This window comes from Acanthopagrus latus, chromosome 8 (genome assembly GCF_904848185.1).
Source record: "Acanthopagrus latus isolate v.2019 chromosome 8, fAcaLat1.1, whole genome shotgun sequence".
Taxonomy (NCBI): domain Eukaryota; kingdom Metazoa; phylum Chordata; class Actinopteri; order Spariformes; family Sparidae; genus Acanthopagrus; species Acanthopagrus latus.
The window spans coordinates 11386280-11408032 of record NC_051046.1 but is presented as its reverse complement, the minus strand read 5'-3'; the positions used below and the strand labels follow the sequence as shown (position 1 = coordinate 11408032).

The following is a 21753-nucleotide window of genomic DNA, read 5'->3' as shown; positions in this document are numbered from 1 at the left end:
GTGTCCTGCCCTCAGAGACTCCAGTAATATTACTCAGCTTGAGAGTTGCTGCTGATGAGGTAGATTTTGTCACTTTCAAACAGAATGTGGCAAAGTTTCCCTTTAGTTTCCATATTTATGCTAAACTAACCTGCTGCTGGCTGTAGCTTTATATTTACCGAACATGACCCATGGGATCAGTGACAATCTTCTAATTTTAACTCTTGGCAAGAGCGCAAACAACTGCATTTCCCAAAATATCAGATAATTCCTCTAAAATGTGCAACAGTAGCAAGGTGCCAGCACTATAGAAATTCAGTCAAGATGATTTTATATAAAAAACAGTTTATTGATTTATCAACAACTGCCAACTGTACAATCCTTAGGGATGATGAAACATGTATGCTACACAGTCTAACTTGTGTTTATGTAGAGACCATTCCTGTCTATGAGAAGATTGTAGCCGAATACCATGAAATACTGAAGAAAGCAAACAGAGCATACCCAAAATGTCAGATGTGGTAATGGCTTTGCCTGCCACCTTTATGAGTAACCATGTAAGTCTTGCATATCAGTCACAGAGAGTCAAACGAGAGAGGCAATAATTAACTCCTGACTGATGTCTAAACTTTGCTGAGTGGAGAAATGAAGCTTCATTCAATAGTTGAGTCAACAGATGAACTCAAGTCACAGCTGCTTCTCCGTAAAATCCATCAGTCCTCCAGTTGATAGTTATCCATTTTAACATCACTGAAAGCAGCCAGCAGCCAGTGATAGATCTTCCTTTCAATGTTGAATTTGCTGTCTGGGGGCCAAAGGGTATAGTAACTGGAAACCATGATTTTCTCCTTTTCCAGAATTCTCCACTGCTAAAATCCATGAGACAAGCGTCTGTGTTCTGTGTTACAGCAAATAGCGAGGAAAAAAGATGCCGTTGTCAGGGAGAAAAAAAAAATCCAAATTAGATTTCCGAAAAGGTCATTCTGGACAACGAACATGAAAAAAAAAAAAGCAGAGGAGGGGAAAAAACTGAAATAGAATATCCTCTTACAAAGTCCTAATCTAATTTCCATCCCCAGAGGGGAGAGAAAATCACGGAGAGAACAAGAAAGAACCATCACAAGCGTAACTGGACACCAAAATATAAATCTATAAAAGGCCTTTTATTACTCCATTATGTACACTTTTCACAGGACCTCCAAGGAGAAGCTCCAGAGCGAAGCGCCGCTTCTAGTTGTGTCATGGAACTTTATCTCCACATTAAAAAGGACGAATAAAAAAGAAATATCCAACAAACAGAAAAACAGCAAGACATTATTTTCTTCTTAGTGCCTTGGGGAACTGCACTTGCTGTACAAGTGTTAGTTGTATGAGTGAGGAAGGGCAGAGCCGAAGGTCACAGCATCCATGGCCACAACAGCGCCAATGTCCATTTCAGTCTGGCACTGCCAAACTTCCTGGCCATCCACCCCGGGGGCTGCAGGCAACATCCATGCTGTCTGTGTGAGGGAAGGTAGATGGAGGAAGAGTCTACTGTTCCTGAGCATGAGCATGCTCCCGTCCACGGCAGTCTGTTCTAGTAGATGACTTCATATACAGTGGCCTTCTTGTCACCAGAGCCTGTCACAATATACTTGTCGTCTGTTGAGATGTCACAGCTCAGGACAGATGAGGATTCCTTGGACTAAAGAAGACAAAACAACAACAAAAAAAAAATTTTAGTCTTGGGGGCAGTTAACATTTCAAACTACATCTGAAGTTAAGTGAAGAGGATTAGCTGACTACAGGGCAAGATTAGATTGCAATGACATCAAGTTCTGGCCTCATGCCCCTCAAAAAGACTTCTTTGTCAGGTCAATAATTCAGGTTCAGTTTTCACTGATAGGAGAGTCCTGTCAGACAGCGGTCACTGTGCCCTTCCTCTAAGAGACAACTGTGCATACTTTTGGACTGGCTGCAGACAGAGTGTATTGATCTGCATACCTGGAATATGCTGGCGCCATAAGGAGTCCTCCAAGCATTCAACAGATTGTCCTTCCCAGTGCTTACGAACCATTTACCTGTGAAGAAAACAACAGAGCAATCAGGCCTCTAAGGACTGAGAAATGGTGGAAAAATACCTACAAATGAAGAGTTATTGGGTCTGTAACCTTGAAAACACACACAGGCATTCAGACTGTAAAAAAGGCACAATAGTTTTAGCAGCACAGAAAATAGGACAGGCCGAGGCTGAGCAGTCAGCAGTATCTCTCCTGTGTTTTATGTGTGCGTTCATACCACAGTAGGCGAACTTGAGGGAGAGGACACAGCTCTCGTGCAGGTGGAGCTGATACTTGTCAGGCTTTGAGTGGTGAAGCACCTCCACGTTGCTGCTCTCCATACCCACAGCAAGCCACTCTCCAGTCGGACAGTAGCCCAGGGAGAAGATCTGGAAACAGGACAGAGCAGTAATTACTAAAAGGAAGCTGTCCACTACAGTAAGTCTGTGGCCGATTGTTATCTCATTTCTATGTACCTGCGATGTGAAGTCATGCTGCTGAAGCTGTCGACCCTCCCTCAGATCCCAGGAGCGAACAGTGTTGTCAAGACCGCCTGTCCAAAGCTTAGTGCCATCATGGGATATGTCGATACAGCTGGCGCCATCCGTGTGACCCTGGAACTGCCTACAATCAAAGTCACAAGCCATACAAACATTTATTGACATCTCCTTTTAAAAGACTCGCACAACCGTAATCCTGTTATGGGGCCAAAGCCCACATAGTGTGAGCAAGTGTTTTCTTCCAACCTAACGAGAGTCTGGTTGTGCAGGTCCCAGACGGCGATGTTTCCATCGCTGCAGCAGGAGAAGCAGACTTTGGCATCGGGGCTGATGGCCAAGGCGTAGCACGCCGGGGCTGAGGAGGTGAGCTCAGCCTTGATGCGAGGTGTCTGAGAAGCCAGATCCCAGATGGTCAATGTGCTGGCCTCACCTCCAACAATCAATGTGCGACCATCAGGCAGCAGCTTACAGGAGCGGATGTAGTTATCCCTGTTCTGTTGCACAGAGGACAAAGCCAATCAATACATGTTCAAGGCAGTGGAGCAAGTGAGAGATTTCGGAGCAAGTTGGTGGGAAAGAGGATGAAATAATAAACCGACCTAAGGCTTTTCTCAAAATTAGTGGATGAGTTTTCAGCTCATTGCAAATTAATTTGGTGATATTCACATTTCAAGGAAACTATCATTTATTTGTAAATGTTGTGTGAGGTTTATCATTTTCTACCTTGGTTAAACACATAAAGGCATTATTAGTGCATCTATTGCACAATTGTCACCTTACAAACAATTGCACAAAAATAATTTTAAAAAGTTGCTGATGTTGATTGAAATATGAATCGGTGGCGGTCCTCACCAGACAATCCAGCTGGGACACAGGACTCTTGCTGCCGGGTTGGCTGATGTCCCAGATTTTGACACAGCCTTTGCCACCAGTATAGACATGACGTGTGGGGTTGCTGATGGTAACGGCGCAGACCACCTCGCCGTGGCTCAGCGTGTTGATCTGACGGGCGTGGCGAGGAATACCTGGGCCGATCAGGGCGTCAGGAGGGAAGGGCACGGGTTGCATCTGACCGTCTGCACTGACGTGAAAGGAGTAGGCCCTGAAAGAAAAGACAGACGTGTTAGTGTCTTGCATCACTGTTGTTTTTAAAAATGTGTGACTGTGACACATGTAGTGAGACACTTACGGTTTGCCTCCAGAAATGGATGTGAGGCTGGCTGGAAGGCCTGGAGCTCTCATGTGGGTGTGAGGATCAAAACCCTGGAAAAACAACAAAATGGACACCTTCAGATAAGAGATCTGTTACTGACCTGTGAAAAAAATCCACACGTTGTTATTATAAAAAGGGAAAACGTCAACATTTTGGGAAATTCACTTATTTGCTTTCTTGCAGGGAGCCACTCATAGAAAAACAGCTCCATAGGTTACTAGAGGTCTAAAACTCTACGGGGAGTCTTTAACAGACAGAGAAACATCGATCTTTTCATTTCTCGGCAAGAAAGTGAATGAGTACTTCCAATAATGTCAAACCGTTCTTTTTACTATGTGCAGTGCTTTTAGTTAAATATTGCTACGTAAGGAAAGCAAATGCTGTTACCATGGGGGAGCGTCCGTAGGCTGCAGCTGCTGCAGCACTCATCTGAGGGGAGATGTGCAGACCAGCATACACACCAGGACTAGTCAGGCCTCCGTTCATTTCATGATGACCCATCATAGCAAAGGGGGTTGGGTAGGAGCCAGCGATGGACAGAGGGGTACGCAAAGCTGGGGCTGCTACGGACAGAGACAAGAGAGGGATACTGGTATGTGACATAACGGTTCATTGGGGGAGGATGGAGGAAAAGATTATCTCAGTTGCTAGAGAGGAAAGAGAGTGGTACCAACCAAGAGCCTCCATGCCTGGTGGTTTGCCCAGGATGGGTCTGAGCCCAGGAGTGGAGCTGGTGCCAGGGGTGGGGGCGTCGTTGCGGGGAGTGGGGGTGTTGGACTTGAGGCCAGGCGTGGAGGATTTGTCATTCTGTTGAGGGAACGAGAGAGTAAGCACATTCACAATCCCGGAAAGCAGGCACTGTGCAGACTGACAATTTGAGAGCAAACTGAACTTAATCCAATCTAATTCTGACAACCCTCATAGTCCTGCGGAGCCATAAACTGCTATTTATTCTAAAACCTATTATGGCCACAATGGAGATGGGGCCGTTTTTATCCCCTTACTGCTCTGGCTTTAATCTTCTAGTGAGGCAGAGGGGAAAAAAATCCTGGAATAGTTAAATACATTGAGCTATTAACAGAGAAGACCTGACTGATCCTGATGCGGGACAATATTATCCCTGACGTTTAGTCATGCACTTAAAGCACCGACAGCCATTCCTAATCCACTACAGAAAACGTCCTAGATTTATTTGCACATATCCCTTTGCTCTCTCTGCAATTCTCATTTAAACCCTTTCTGTCCTAGTTTGTTCGAAACTCTTGGTGTCTTACATGACTGAGCTCCTTGGCCTTTGAGGATGGGGTGCTTCCAGAGGACGCCACCGACGCTGGGCTGTTGGGGGTGTCCTTCTTTGGAGGGCGGGGCTTATCGATGCCATTTTCAGGTGGTGAGTGTGCTGGGCTTGCCCGCGGAGTGGCAGGGTCCTGGAGAAAGACAGCATTAGAGTTCGACATTTGTGTGATAGTTTCATCTTGGTGCACATCAATATGCCATTTAGAGTTACATGCTGCTCTGCTCACCTCATTAGACACATCTACCACCAGATCATCACTTTTCTCTCCATCACTGTCCTGTGAGGATGATAATCAAATTAGTCAACTTAAAATAAAACTTTGAGAGTGAAACCCTATAAATGGATCTCTGATCACAGCAGGGCCTAAATAATATCGCTTTTATCTTCATTTTGGGAAAACGCATGTAACATATTATATAGTGCAAGGCGGGCTAGCTGTTGCCCCCTGTCTCCAGTCTTAATGCTAAGCTAACAACTACTGTTATATATTTAATGGACAGCCACCAGAGTGGTATGGACCTCCCTATCTTCCTCTCAGCAAGAAGGCGAATAAGTGAACAATTCCTTTAATAACTTACATATCTGCTCATGCTGTCCTTCTCCTCTACTTTGCGTTTCTTAGAGTCCAAACTGTAGTCAGAGGAGCTGCGGTGCTTCTCACTGGATGTGCGTAAGCTTTCTGATGGGGATATGGAGTTATTCTGCAAAGAGAAAACCAAACAAACTTTATTACCATTTCATCTTCCATCATAAAAACGGAGCAGTGAGTCACTCATCGGTTACAAATTTACAGCGAACATGCTGCGCCAATCCAAACACTAAAAATGCCTCATTCACACAATTATGGATGCTGCAGACTCTTAAAATGCAGCTGTAGGCCAGCTCCAAGCAGTACCCTGACACCAGCCAAGCCCAATCTCACACACAAGGCTGTCCCTCGCCAAACAACAGAATGGGCCGTTATCTGAACTGAAAGGAGGAGGGCTTGTTTTCTGAGCTGGGCTCCCTCCTCCTCATAACTGGACAACAAACAGCCTCACAGGGACATGAGCAGTGTGTTGTGGCTGAACAGAGGGCCTTTTCTCCGGAGGCAGTCAGGCTAAGCGCACCAGAGAGGGAGCGAGAGAGAAAGAGGGAGAGAGACTGTATGTTGTGGGCATCGGGCATTGATTGCCGCAGCGCGCTTGGGCACCATGTCAGCTCAGGCTTTGAGCTCTGATAAAGAAAGAGAATCTATATCCTGCCAGTGGGCACGGCAGCGTGGGACTGACTGGTGCTTCTTCATGGAGCATGCCTGCCCACACAAGCTGGGACAGCTCACTCCAAACACCAACAGAATGGGAGGAACTGGGCAGGTGTCCAGCGGCTTTCACAGGAGTTTGCCATTTGCCTGCAAACTGCCAAGTTCTCCTGATTCCCTCTGTCCGTTCCTCTGAAGACCAAAGCAACAACATGGACTAAGTCAGTGGCGGCCCAGAGAAGCGAACAATGGCCGATGGACTAGCAGACTGGGCAAAGGGCCACTGTCTGCATAATGGCTGACCTTTAAAGAGATGCTTAGCGTGACTCATTAACCAAAGTCACCACTCTGCTATCAGATGACCTGGGACGAGAGCACAGAAACAAAACAGGCCTGCTAATCGCCCCAGGAGTTCCATTTCTTCAGACATGACTGCACCCATTCAGCTGGCCCAGCCTGCAGAAACGTAATCTCACAGGCCCATCACAAGCCATCAGAGATCGCAGCCATTCAAATAAAACGCTTTAGCAGGTCCAGCCAGACGGGGTGGAGAAAAAGAAAACAAAACAATTCTCCATTTGTGTTCATAAATATTCATCACATGCCAAGGAGGAGAAAGAGTGAGCTGGTAAACAAGAGAGACAGTAACAGTAGAAGGGATCAAATAAATCCCTTAAGAAGGGGAAGTCCAAGTCTTTCTTTAATTGTGATGAAATTACAAGGCTTCTAATCTCTCCAGCATGATACCAGTCATTTCCCTTCTGGATTAAAAGCACAGGACTTATATTCCAAACCTCATTTCCAATTAATCATTTTATTGAAAGCAGATTACAACAGTGCATGAAATCAGCGGGAGCACGCTGTTAGCGGGAATTTTTACTTGACATTCACAGTGGAGATGAAAATGTAATGAATCACGAAACCAACAAGCCCTGCGAGGAAAAAATAGGTGCGGGTTTGTGAAACTCACCGCGTTCTCTGTATCGCAGACATCGCGATGGCGGCCGAGGTGGTGATGAAACCAAGTGGAGCAAGGAGAAAAACAAGTCAGTTAGCATATCATAACAGATGCTTCTGGCTGAACGTGTGAGAATCAACTGCAGGGCACAAGGCCCCTCTTATCACCGTGTGTTGGAGCTGTTGAATAGCTTATGCAGTCATGGGCTGGGAATGTACCAGCTCATTACCCAGACAGAATGTGAACAGACAGGATGTGCTCCTCACCTAAGGGCCCTAAAATTCTGCTCTAGAGAGTGAGAAGCACTCCTCACTAAATTGGTTTTTCCCTGTTAAACATCTATGCAATAATGTCAAAATTAATATACATTTCAATTCTTTATAATAAACTGGTTAAGCAGCTAATGCCCAATTGGGCATCAATGACTCCTCACCTCTGTGTTCCAGATCATGGTGGTTCTTCTCGTCCTTCACTGGGAGGTGGGCTTGGCTGCCCAGGGCACCCAGTGCCAGCAGGCCTGAACCAGAGCCCGTCACAGGGGGGATGCCAGGCGGCTGCAGACCTGAGGGGTGAGGCGGCAGTTGGACGGGAGGCCCGTGAGCGGCATGGGAGAGGTGCTGTGCCTGGAGCTGCTGCTGCTGTAAGTAGAAAGGGAGATAGACAGATAGAGACCAAGTGGGTCAGAGGGAAAAGGCGAGGAGAAACCACACACTAAACGTGAGGCTCATCACTTAAACCCTGGATGATATTAGCGCATTCACACATCTATTACTGTCAGGATCAGACAGCAATCCCCCTCAGTGCTATTTCCATACCAGGCCATGGTGGCATAAGCCCCAGATCTGTGCTGAGGAGAGCAGACGTTATGACTAACGATCAACTGCTCAACACATCTAACGCATGAGACGCACAATCACACAGCGTTAGCAGAACATGATGAGATGAAAAAAAAAAAAAAAAGCTGAAATATTTTTCACTATCATCAATAGCAAAACACCAAAGTGAAGTTTGATTCAACCAGGAAATCATTTCCCATCAGGTAAACTAACGCATTTGATATTGCAGCACCACATCACTCCTATGCCATCTGTGAGTTGAGCAATCCTCTTGAGGAACATGAATCTGTGTAGGAATCTGTCAGCCTGTGGGCTAAACAACTACCTGCTTTTTAAACACTTTGGAAAACACGAGCAGCGTCTATTTACTCCTCTCATATTCATGTTCCTGGATTAACAGAACATGAATCATTTGTACACCCAAACTTTAAGAGACCGAGGGAACACTAAGTGCCAGAAGCTGGCACTCCTTCCCTCTCACTCTGAGTATTTGAGTGTGTGTTTGTGTGCGTGTGTGTGTGTGTGTGTCTGCGTCTGGAAGACTACTCTGGGAGCCAGGACCAGGGGTCCCGTGCTGGCACTCAGTCAACCCTCCAATATTCACCATCAATATTTGAAAGGCACAGGGAAATGGATGGGAGTTAAAAGGCACTCAGCATGGAAGTAAGCAGTTTAAAGCAAGGTTAAATAATACTTAGCTGAGACACCAATAAAAACATCAGCAATTTATTACCCGTCTACGAGCCAGCTGAATTATTCAGCTGCTGTTACAGCATGCACCTTCTCTCTTTTACAAGACAGACATCAATCAGTGACCATTTATGGCCATATCGGGATTATTAGGCACTCTGTAATAACTGGGGAGGGGGTATGACACATAGAACAATGTGGTCGACCCCCCTAACGCATAGTTAAAAATACATTAAATCAGGAGGAACCTGATTGATTTCTTACTTATCTCATTTTAAAAAACAGACATTTAGTTCAGATCTTACAAAGGACATCCTCTACTAAAAATATATCCTTAAAAATCATATCTGGAGGGTCTATTTAATTGCTTATTGCCCTTTACTGTATCCGCCCTGAAGATACAGATGATTGGAAAATTGTGAGGTTTTTAACTTGCAACCTTGTCCTTTGCTCCATGGTGCAGATGTCAATCCAATTACAAAATGTGCAGGACACAGAGGGAGAGAGAGAACGAGAGCAATAGAGAGAGCGAGTGTGTTATAATATTGTGTCCATGAGGGAAATTAAGGAGCCAGTTCATTGGCAGGGGAGAGCCATCCTTGCTCATTGTGTTTAATGAGGCACTGATGGGTAATATGCATGGTTGATCAGAGAGAGCCCTCATTAGAAGGCCATAAATGAAGACAATAATAAATAAAGAAAGGAGTCTGGCCTATTTCCTCTAATTTAATATTCCAAGATAAAGACCTACTCTTTGCCCCTTTTTTCTCAGCGCGAGTGAGGCTACTGAAAAAAAAAAAAACACACACAGGCAAAATCTAGCAAATGTATTATAGTATTCTCAAGTGAACCAAATACACTTGCTATAGTGAGGCACTTGGACAGAAAAGGTGCCATGCAACATGCACAAGCCCTTCAAGCCCAGATGTGTGCACACACCCAACGACAGCATGGCACATAGACATGTTTGTGGATGCCACTGACCATGAGAGCAGGGTAGGCAGCCTGCTGCTGCTGAAAAGGAGGACAGAAAACAGTCAGGGCTGCAGCTGCTCTACGCGTCCTCACTGAATCATCATAAACAACAAATGAAGGTGTTACAGACAAAATAATTCTCTATGTTTAATACAAAGCCATTAGTGGGGTTTATGCAGGTGGCCACTCACTGGGAGAAAGGTGGGCTTCTCTGAACTATTCCCTGGCTGCCGTCACTATTTTGTGTGTTTTCCAATCAAACAGGAAGCACCACCTGTCAGGTTCATCTCGATGCAAGCAGCTGCCCTAGTTGCATCCTATTAATGGCCCTCAGCCCCATCAATAAGGCATGCAGCTGGCTCCTGGATGCTGCCTGTCTGCCTGGCATGCTCTTTCACCCCACCTTGCTTTACAATATGCATGAGGATTTTGGCATGCCTACAGAGCTTCTCCTCAATGAATAACTAATGGAGAGTTATTCGTAAAACATACAGTAGCTACATTTCCACTTCCTCCTACATGAGCAACCAGCGGGACTTGGGTGGAGGCTTCATAAAACAGACTGGGTGTCGAAAGGGGCCATAAACTAAAATCATGAATGGGCTATATACATTTTATAAAATGAAGATTTTTTTTTTAATGCTGCTAATTTGAAATTATAGCCAAAGACCAACAGAGAGCTGCAGTGAAAGTATTACAGATACAAATTCAAGGGTTCAGCAATATTTCTGAACTGTATTGTTCCAAATTACACAGGAAGGAGACACAAATCAAATCTTGATTTCTTTTCTTAGGAACAACTTCTGCTTGCAGCTGCTCTGCTTGATTAAAGTCTAATAACGCATCTGCTTCAGTCCAACAGATAAAAACAAACGGCTCTCCATCACCTGCTAAGACACCTACTCAGACAAATTCTAGGGAGCAATTATCCCAGAACAAAAGGTCACCAAGGGGGCATTAATTGAATTCCAATATGTGCCTCCAGTCATCAAGTCAGCCTTTTGGGCCGGCCTCTTCTGCATGCTAAAGACTCTGCGAGATTTAACTGTAGTAATAAGATCACTGATCGCCTGGGCTGTGTATCGAGGGTGACACCAATCACTTCTCCTTTAGGAGGCCAGAGTGAGTACAGCTGATCAATGAGGAGCAGATGGCGTTTTGAAGCCGTGATGAACGCCGCACATTACCGCTCGGTGCTGCGGTGAGCAAAGAGAGCGGCGCCGTGGAGCTGTGATGGCTGACTGCTGTCTGTACTGTCTGAGCTAGCTTGCAGCGCTGGCTGTGTTCTGCTCACCCTCTGCCTTTTTATTCCCACAGCTATCCAGGTCAGCTGTGAGGGATGAGGCACCTCGTTAAAACCTTAGCCAATTAAAGCAATACAGGCTGCGGAGGGGATCTCAAGAGCTCTCAGGCTCGCATTTATAAACACACAACAAGGCAGTGAAGACGCCACAGAGACCATAGCTGGAGCAACAGACCAGCTCTAGAGAGCTACACTTGTTGTGGATACACTTTGAATAATTTGGTAAAGAATATAGCACTTAATTGGAGAAAAAAAAACAAAACAAAACAAAAAAAAAAAAGCATAAAGACATTTGATGCAAGAAAAGACAAATCTGTACTATAACTTAAGCGGATGGTGTATCATTCAATTCACTTAGCATTTCAGGCTACTTAATTGACAAAAATATTTTTAAAAAGTACCATCTACTCTACAGTGATTATCTTCTCTAACCAAGGTCATATGGAAGAATAAAAGGGGGTATACACACGGTGAGAGGCAGATTGGGAAGTCCACGTACCCCGATGATAGCATTCAGCTCAGTCATAGTCACCTGCTTAGCCCGCTCTACTGCCTGAGCGACCTGCTGCTGGTGCTGTGGGAAGACATACAAAAGATGATTGGGGCATGCCAGCATCTATAACACACCCACACTCACTTATCTGTGAATTTCACACTTGATTTTCTTAGTGCTGCTACAATTTAATAAGTGAGGGCAAGTGCCACACACTGTAAATGTAGCTACAATGGGCGACTTTATTTTCGTGCTAAACTGTGACACCATGTCAGAGCCACATTCAGAACTCACCTCTTGTGACAGGAAAGGCATAATTTGAGCTAAAATTGCGTTGAGCCGTTTGGCAATCTCCGTCTGGAAAAACAAAAGAGGAGCAAAATGAGATGGTAAAGTATGAAACACACAGTGACTCCACATAACCCCGCCTTTAATGTTTACACCGATTAAGTCAATTACTGCGGCAATCAGAACTGCTTGACTCAACATCCTCTAAACAGCGTGATATTGACATTTGAAATATTTAAAACATTAGGAGAGCCCAGGGGGATGGAGCACAGCTGTGCTGAGAGTGCACTCCATGCTAAACGGATATGAGCACGCAGAGTGCTGCTGTGTTGAGAGGATCCTCTCTCGCTCTGCCCTCCTTCCCCTCATCTGCAACTGCGGTGTCTTGCAGTTAACCTCAGAGTTAAACCACACAACCACACCCCAGGAAGAGAGGCCCACTAACCAGACTGCACTGTTTACTTACATGTGACAGTGTAGGCAATTTACAATACAGGGTATAACTGCAGTTTGAGCAGAGTTTACAAACCGTAATGACCTGGAGGGCCTCGGATCTATGATCAATACCATTAGAAGACAATGTTAAGAGCACGGTGTGCTAAAGCTCTGCCTTTCCAAGAATGAAGCCTGGGCCATTTCTCACTGCAATCAGCTGCCCAGCCCTCCACCCTCCCAACCTCCCATCCATCCACTGAGCCCTGCCTCCATTCTTCTGCTTGTCTACCAACTGCCATGGCAACGGCTGCAGCCCTATCTTGCTGGGATCATTATGCAAATGGCACCTCTGCTTGACCGTAACAGGCTTTAAAATCATATTACGTGCTTGGAGGCAGGTCATTAAATTGAATTTTCAGCCTGTCGCTCACATGAACGTAGCAAATGAATGGTGGATAAAAAGAGCAATGGGAGGAGGTGCGATACACCCCCTCTCCCCTGTAAAAACACTGCACAGCCGGCTTGTTCTGCCTCCTCCTCCTTCTTCTTCCAATGATGGGAGATGAGACACTCAGGTTCAAGCTCAGCGCTGGGAGCAGAAAAAAATAACAGTGCCAAAGCTACATCATCTATGGAATTTATGAGCTGCAGTTCAACCCAAGGCCACTGCGGAACACAAACACATCACAGGGATTTTCTCCGATTTTTCATTTGGAGCAGCACACACAATGTACTTTGCAGACCGCCAGCTTATTTATTACACATGGCAGAAATGCCAGGCAGTTTTGGCAGCCAGACATATTACCTCTGAGCAGAGCCAGAGAGATTGGAGAATAATGTCCAACAGAACGAGACCTGCTGACCCAAGCTGCAACATGGATAGCCACTTAGCTGGGCACGCCAGCAGCACAAACAACAAGCTGAAGATGAAATATGGCATGAAACAAAGTAAAGCCTGGGATCAGAGGCAATAATGTGAAACAAATATATGGTAGCATGTGTTACAGAAAGTACAATAGTCCAGGACATAACACTGATTATAACTTGATTACCGTCGGCGGATAGTGAACTCCTCTGACATGCAATAAATGTGACCTACAACCAATAAAGCAATGAGAGGGTTGGATAGCGGTTTTATGAGCATTAGTATTAATACAATGCAGTAAGTGCTCGAGCAAGAGCTCAAGAACGCCCTCAGAAATGGTTGAAAAGCTACAGAGCCTTTATAATCCATGTTTGCTGAGATAAGCCATGTCAATAGCAGTCGAACATTTGACAGGATTTGTGAAAAGGCCTTGAGCGCACAGTCCATTCCTCTGTAGCTTAGTGTCATGGTGACAGCTGGCTGAGAGAGGTCAGGAGGTGGCTGATCTACTGTGCCCTACACAACTGGCAGCCTCCACACTCTCACAACACAACATGCAAATACATGGAAAAGGCATCAACTCAGCTCGCCACCGCTGTCAAAATAGATACAGTGCAGTGCCGGGAGGATTTTTTTTTTGTTCTGCTCGCAGATAAAAATGGGGCTGTTGTCACTTTAAGTAGATGACAGCTTGGCCCTTGAGAGGCCAGCTTTGCGCTGCTGCTACACAATTACAGGTACTCGGACCTGTGTAGCACCACTTTAAGAGCACTCTCAGGCCGGCTTGTCAATGGTGTGCAGAAAGGTATTCGCCTGTTGCTATCAGGAGTGAGAAAATGGAGTCGAGACACTGATGAGTATTAAATACAGAGAGAAAAACCACTGGTGGCTCTGGTCACATGATCCATCTATAAACAATACTTGACTAGTCAGATTTAGAGGGCCTCCAATTTGTCCAAGATGACAGCGTTGCCCCTTTCCTGATTATTCTAGTAGGAAGAAAATTAGACTAGTACTTCACTAGTGGCTCATCTAAGCCAGAAAATTATGTTGCACAAAGCCTCGGAGCATTGGTTAATGTGAAGCAAGTCCAGAACACATTTCTAATTGGCATTTGAAGTTATCTGTATTGATCTGGCTAAGGCTAAAAGCCTGCCTAAATGGATGCATGACTCATTACTATGATTAACCTTGTCAGCCACGGCAGTAAGTCAGCTGCTTTTCTTGGGAAGAACTGTGATCATAAAATAATAAACGTATTATTTTTTCGTTATGCCATATGCTAAAATACAATAACTTTCTGTTTGTATAAGTGGACCTGACACCCAACAGTTCACACCCTGTAATTATTACACTCCAGTGCAGTCCCACATAACAGACTGGGGAGCCACAGTTTCTCCAACCACTTTTCACAACACGCCTCTTTTATATGAACACTGCAGACAGTCCACTGGCTGACCATGTTTGTTTTGGCGCTGGGTATGACAGATAGTTTGCTACTTAGCAAATGATTCCAGCAGCCGTGGGTCTCATGTCAGCGTTACGACTGCAGGTAACAGCCAAATCTGATTGAGCCTCACAAACGTCCAAGCCCTAAACTCTGTGCAGCTCTTGGAAACAAGCACCAGATGATGGTAATTACTGGCTGACATCACAGGGCAGAAATTAGCTGTTTGTATCTACATACTGTCACGGCTGATAGAGAGGGATCAGATAACACTGCCACATCAGTCCATCTGAGTTGTGCCGGTGTGTGCATTCTGAAATGTGAATTATGTCCCTGCACAGTAATGAAAAAGGCACAGTTAGAGGAATGGATTTCCTCACAGTGGAATAAATCTCCTGGCAGGAAAATAATATGCCTATGTGCATCCAATAATCCATCCCATCCCTGCCTGTTCACCACTCCCCATCTTCTCCTCCTCCCCTGCCTCAGCAGTAAGCTGGGGGAGCTGCACGGACGGGGCCCACACTGTTTGCTCACAAACACGCCGTTCAGCAGGTTAGGGCCCCACTGATGAATTATTCAAGCACTTCCATCAGCTCTGTTGAGGTTCCTGATAAAAGTCAGGCGCTAAAATGGATCAGTCGATTAACCTGTTTACACAGAGCCGGGGCTGTTGCCCCTCCCCCAGCTCTATTCTCCAACGTGTCTCTCCGGCTCGCATCCCCCTCCTCTTTCCTCCGGTTGGCGATAAGTGCCTGACAGAAGCTATCAGAGCGGCTCGAGCCCTGACAGACATGTGGCAGTGTGACACACGGCCCAGACACTGATGGATCACCCGACCACACCAATCCGCCAATGCCCCCAACGCTGTCATTATCCAGGCTAGGCTGTCGCGGGAGAGGGGACAACCCCACTGGCTTAAGAGCAGCATGCATGGGAATCTCAGGGTTACTCATTCATACAATCTTTATCTCTCCAAGCATCAGTGTGATTGATCTGTGGAGCAATACAAGATAGGATCTTTGGATAAAGATAAGGGCACAATAAGTGACTAAAGGACTTTTACCCCCCTCTTGTAATTACTGTTCATCTTAAAAGAAATACTTGCCCATCAGCAATCCTCTCCCTTTAATCATTAAGTCAAAGGCCGAGCCTGCCAAAGTCTACCTTTAATCTTATCAAAAGGCTGAGACAAATCCAGGATTTACACAACTCAAAAAAAGGCCACAGCGACTGTACAAGTGGTGGTACAAGTTCGCAATTGTATTGCCTGGTTTGTGTGCAGCAGATCGTCTGTTTACATCCTATTACCAACGCTCAGTTCAGTTCACGGCCTATGAGCTGCTCCTCCTGGGTCTCACTTCCCCTGACGCTGTGGAAAACCACTGAGCTGCAAAATATGAGGAACATGATGGTACATACCTGTTTGTGCATCTCTATGTTCAGCCCGTAGGACATCTCATAATACTGAAATGAAGGAAAAGATTTCATCAGGATGATTGAAGTTAAAAAAAAGTCACATTTGTAATCAAGTTGTGTGAACATCGTCTATACTCGAGCATATTTCAACTGTAAAATATTTCAGTGCAACTGACATACTGTGTTTAGTCAGGTTGACTCAATGCCAGAATTTTAACCTTCAAAAAGACAATTCTTGACATCTCTTTTGATATAATGGCAAAAAGGAAATAAAAGGTCCAAGGCATACAAATGCACACAGTGTCAGTACAGAAAAATTACACTGAACACATTCAAACACATATATAATGATGTTAATATCTGTGCAGCAGGGCTCCAGACTACATTTTTACACTGGCTGTACTTGTGCACCTCTTTATTTAGGTGCTCCAGTACACATATAGATCCACCTACTAATATATTTAATTCAAATAAGTAAATAATTGCAGACAGGAATACATGTGCAGTCTGAGATATTATTCCTCACTTAAATCTCGGCACAACTGTTTAAAAAAAATTAAGTTTTTCACACATGTGCATAGGAGCCTGCTATACACTGACAAAATAATATACAGAAAATATGTTTATAGGCTAGTATTTGCTCAAAGGCAACTGTCTACACACCCAGAATATCGTATCATATACAGTGTCGTTTTAACGCGTGCTATCGAAAACATATTGACACTTTTGACAGCCCTTGTATGTAGCCACACATCTGATTTGATTGATCGCTTTGGTAATTTCATCACTAAATGGTTTTGAACATTGACTGAAATCTAAAATACAATCCTGCTTCTTTGGCGCAAATGTGATAAACTAAGATCAGACACGAAAAAAGGGGAGTTATTTGAGCAGCTGGCAGCAAATAGCCAATAAATCCATATTGTGTTGTTTATAGTGCGGGCACAGAGAAGAAAGGGGTCAGATTTATTGATCATCATCTTAAGCCCTCAGATCTCCAGGATGTCTATTTACTTAGCGTAACACGATTGCTCAACACTCTTGATATTTCGAGCCAGGTCAGTCTGTCTGGCTGAAATGTAATCCGCGGAGCCCACAAGTGGCAGCCAGGGCAGAAATGGCTTTCCAGTCAGCGTCTATTTGATGAGGCCAATGCATTATTCAGTCCATTAGCTTCTTCGAAAATTACTCTCAAACAAGAGAGCCATTCTGTCTGAGATCAGAGCCCCGCAGCCGTAGCGTAACCCGACACCCGGTGCTGGCTGTGGGATACTTCCCTACATGTTTACCTAACCTCCTCCCTGTCAGGCTGACATGTTGTTTTCCTGAGAAAAGAATGTTTAACTTAAGCCTGCGCGTATTGGTTTAAGTCATCCCTGGTGTGTTTACCTGGGACAACAGTGCACTTCCACAGAAGGAACACACTGATTGCATCATGTCTGAGCTGGATTCCTGCGTCATAAGCACACCTATGTTTTTCTAAAGGGCTGCTTTATAAATAAGAGCTAATAATTTGTGGTTTGCAGAGAAACTAAGGTGCAAAATAAGCTGCAGCACATCCTCCATTTTGTTTGCTGTGGTGCCTTTTTCCCACACGCTGCTCTGGCCCTCTCCGCCATCAGCTCACACCTAATTTATGGCCGTGCATATGTCTGAGCGTGGAGTCTCCTAGGAGAATAATCAGATCAGCACACACAGAGGGCAACGCTGCCGTCGACCCTTGGAGATCAGGGGCGCGCTATAATGGAGCCTCAGCCCACCGCTGCCTGCCTGTCAGGAAGAGCTCCTCCGTAACCACCAGCTACAGCGAAACCCCCCTGGGGGCTTTCACAAGCCTGTACCTGACACTCAACCCGCCCTAACCACAGCACAGGTGATCACAATAGCCTGTCTCGCTCCACCCTGACTAGGTCTTCAACAAGCCTTGCAATTTGGAACCATAATTGCTCCCTATTGTAACGTAATCTTACCATGACATAGTGGCGCTGCATCTCCGTCTTCTCATTGGCCAGTTTGTCGTACTCCACCTTAAGACTAAAATAGAAGACAAGGTGTTCATTTCAGGCGTCTCTCCATCACTTCAATAACTCGCTCGCTGTCTTTTTTCTTTCATTCGTGCAGAAGTCAACAACCAAATATTAGCCTTAACCTTAACTATTCGGCAGAGAGTCAATGTTGACACAAGTCATACTTCAGTAAAAACTCTGTAATCATTACCTGTGATACTGGGCTTGCAGGAACTGAAATTCATCTTTAATCCTGTCACAAGACTCTGCTACGGTGAATTTGAAGCCAGGCTGGCCGGGCTGATGTGGAGCCTGAAAGGAGGAGAGGAAGAAAAAAAGAAAAAGGAAAAAACACATTAGAACAGTGACAGAAAGTTTTATCCATCATTTTCTGCATTGTGTCCCGGAGAGCTGAGCCGTTCTCACTAGATAATGTCTCCTCTGCAGTTCAGTAAGACATTACCACACAAAAGACGTGGGTCTGCTTCACACCTCCAGCAGCTAATAACACAACATGAAAAGGCTTTCACACTGAAAATTACATTTCCCCTAAAAAAAAAAAGAAAAAAAAGAAAAAAAGAATCAAAACCACCACCTGTCCTCATATGCAGCAGAATCATATGTTAGTGTATGGCTGAGTAAACATCTCCAGGCATGCAGACCATCTGCATCCATTTACTACTAAGTGCATTTTCTGGTGCAGCTTAAATGCATTATAATAGAATCATATAGAAGTCTGATGAGCTGCGTTGAGGCTGGGAAACGCTTGTGCTTTCTTTTTTTTCCCCTTTTGCTTTGCTTTGCAGGGAACCAGCACAGCCAGGACCCATGTCAACACGAGTGTTGTCAGATACATATGTAAGCTGTAGTAAGTGGAGAGAGGAAGCGCTTCTTACCGGATGTCGGCCTTGTGGATACATCTTGAAATGTATCCTTTGTTTATCTCTCCAGTGTTCAGGTCCTTTGGCAAAATGGTCGAAATGTGCTCACAGCCACACCAGTCTCAGCAGACAGGGGTGGTGGGGATGGGGGGTAGGGGGGGGGGGGTAGAGGAGGAGGTCGTGAAAATCCCTGTGTTGAAAAATGACGCGGTTTAATCTACAGACGAGAAAACAACACAATACAGCGCACGTTGTTTGGTAATAAGTGGCCGGGACGTCAAAATAGTTGCAATCATCGCGGGCGGAGGGAGTAAATGTCAGAAAGCGGCACCGGCCGTGCGCTTCTGTCTTCTTGGTGACCTTATTCGGTCAGTGGTCAGCGATATCCAAACAAAATGTACCATTTAAACTGATGCAAACACAACAACACGGGCTCGACAGAGCGGACACTTTCTGCGCGTAAAAATGTATATACTCGCACCAGGTTTGTTGGTTTGTGACTCTAATCTTTTGACCGGTGTTCGTCAAATGACCAAAAAAAAAAAAAAAAAAACCCTCGCCGCTGTAGGACGTCTACAGGCCGGCTACAGCCGACAGCAGCTGGCTCCCACCTCCTGTTTGACTCCGCGGAAAAGGCGATGGAAGCGGCGCGCTGCTGAGCGTAACGCCCCGAAAAACTCAAAAAGAAACCATCAGCTCCCGTAAATACATACCCGTACGTGCGTCCTAGCCGTCCGTCCGACTTTTGTTCCTGAAGAAGAAACAGCGCAGGCTGTAATTCATGCGTTTAATCCCTCGTAATGTAAGCGTGGTGGACGCAGATCTCGGCAAGCATCCTCTCTCGCCCGCTCGCTCTCTCGCTCCGGAGCGCACCCAGCCAGACTGGGGGAGCAGTTGGGAGAAAATTTGGTGCGGTCGGGCTCGATTAAACTACTTTATTCTCAGCCGCGAACCTCCGAGGAATGTGCGCCTTTTGTGGCTGGTTAATCCCAGGAAAAGAAGGAAGAAGAAGGAGAAAAAAAATAATAAATACGCTTCCAAAATCTGTCTTCCGACTCGAAGAGGCTGGAGATTCTTTAAAAGCGTAACATGGTACTCTCCACAATCTCGCATTTCCCCCAGTTGTCCAGCTTACCCCGGTTGCCACACACAGGCAGCAGGGCTGAACTGCCGTGAAAGCGCCTATCTGTCCAATCGGATTACTCGGAAGGAATACGGCCACATCTGCCTATCAGAGAGCGACGGCCCCCACGTGGGGTGCAACGATACATGACATCATCCCGCGGATCCACAAAGCATCATCCATCCGTCCCACCGTGTACAACAACAACAGCAGCAGCAGCAGCAAGCAGCAGCAGCACTGATGTGCCGACGATGATATCCACATTTGACGGAGGCAGCGCGAATTCCACAGCCGCGCTTCATTATGTGTGTTTGCCCTCTTTCTTTCATTACCATTATTTTGTTGTTGTTTGTTGTTGTCCCGAATAAAGTTGATGAATATTTTTTTGGGTGAGACCACCGCCAGCGGGACGGGGAGGGAGGGAGGTGTGAGGTGCAACAAGCATTCTTGAATTTTTATCCCCATACAAGGAAGAGAGAGAAGGGGGGGCGAGGGAGAGATACGGGAGCTTGTTAGTGCAACACGGTGATAAAACGGGAAGCGATGTTGCTGCGAAGTATTCAAAGCGAGGACCCAAATCAGAAATGCGCGGGTGAACCCCCCCACCACCACCACCCCCACCATGCACGCTACACCCTGAAGGACAGAATAATGACCAATCGATCGACGATGTCCACCAAACTGCGGCGACTCCAGGCGCGTTTTTTTTTTTTTTTTTTTTTTTTTTTTTTAGCCCTTTAATATCATCTTGCACAACGCGCCTATCAGCGTTTGTGTAATAGTTGCACTGCGGGGAGAGAGAGGAGGTGATTGCCTTTGTCTGATATGAACATCAGCCATGTCTGAGCGCAGCCTCGACGCCTTGTTTTGAAGGCTCGACTCAAGCCCCACGTGGGACTCCTCTGCGGCTTTAAGGCCCGTCGTCCAATGGCGGCGCGGCGCACTTACTCCGCGGCTTCCCATTGGCCGAGCCGCGTCGAGCCTGTCATTCACGGAGCCGCGTTGTCAATCAATACCACGCGGGGTCAAGCGCTGACAAATGCCTGTGCTCCTCGGTCCTCTGCCTGTGAATAGAGCCTGGAATGGCTGCTTAATTAGCTTCGAATGGCTTTTCTCTCCAGTTCAAACAATCTGTTACCACCACGTGGTAATGAGAGCCTACATTAAACAAAGGAAGAAAGGAAGCATGCAAACAGTTGTAACATCACAACCTGTAGTTTTCCTTTACATATGGGCCTATGTAGCAGAGCAGTCAAAGAGCTGTTGTTTGCCTTCCGACACAAAAGGCCAATCGACCCGCTCTAACATTAAAACATGAGCGACAAGCTGATATTAATGTTATGCCGTCTAGTGCTTCTGCAATCAAAAGACCACAAATAAGATATTTGTCCTGTTTATTTTTATTTTTTTATGACCGATAGGAAAGAAACTACTTAAATCAGCGACAACAAGCCGCTGAGATGAAGAAAAACAACAGCAGATGCATAAAAATGGCAGACTAATTATATTATCTCCAGTCTTTTAATGTAGAACACAACTTTTCAAAGCCGCCAAATTAGCAAGAAAGGAGACATGTGGGTTCTTTACACATGGAGGACATGTAATCCAACACAATATGGAACTTAATCACAGTCGTGCTGGCGAAGAAATTTCATATGGGGCTCGCACGTGAAAATAACACACACATAAGGTGGCTAGATGACTGTTCCAGTCTTGCAAAAAGCACCTGAAAGTCATACTTGAGTTAAAGGTGTGCTGTGTGGTTT

At 45.5% G+C, this 21753-nt stretch overlaps 1 protein-coding gene across 5 annotated transcripts; it reads right to left on the bottom strand.

The window, feature by feature from the left end:
• Positions 1-1121: 1121 nt before the first annotated feature.
• Positions 1122-20261, bottom strand: tle3a (TLE family member 3, transcriptional corepressor a). 5 transcript variants are annotated; one of them, XM_037106841.1, is made up of 22 exons: positions 19578-20258; positions 18880-19054; positions 18195-18295; positions 17948-18011; positions 15981-16025; positions 11818-11880; positions 11530-11604; positions 9737-9766; positions 7660-7864; positions 7239-7246; positions 5607-5729; positions 5255-5305; positions 5006-5158; positions 4406-4538; positions 4119-4294; positions 3708-3781; positions 3371-3620; positions 2765-3012; positions 2495-2642; positions 2257-2407; positions 1963-2039; positions 1122-1663 (listed from the first exon to the last, which is right to left on the bottom strand). In XM_037106841.1, exons 2-22 carry the CDS (start codon positions 18901-18903, stop codon positions 1556-1558), a joined length of 2307 nt encoding a protein of 768 aa, XP_036962736.1. In that variant the 5' UTR covers positions 18904-19054; positions 19578-20258; the 3' UTR covers positions 1122-1555. The 5 variants fall into 5 exon arrangements, with proteins under 5 accessions (XP_036962736.1, XP_036962739.1, XP_036962737.1 ...); XM_037106844.1 differs by lacking the exon at positions 9737-9766 and having other exon boundaries at positions 4119-4291; positions 19578-20261; XM_037106842.1 differs by lacking the exon at positions 9737-9766 and having other exon boundaries at positions 4119-4291; positions 11500-11604; positions 19578-20260.
• Positions 20262-21753: the final 1492 nt, after the last annotated feature.

Coding starts and splice junctions, on each gene's coding strand:
- tle3a (XM_037106841.1), bottom strand. CDS start 18,903: ATGTATCCACAAGGCCGACATCCG. Junction 4,295..4,405: donor ACCAGGCATGGAGGCTCTTG/GTTGGTACCACT, acceptor CTCTGTCCGTAG/CAGCCCCAGCTTTGCGTACC. Junction 3,013..3,370: donor TGTCCCAGCTGGATTGTCTG/GTGAGGACCGCC, acceptor TCTGTGCAACAG/AACAGGGATAACTACATCCG.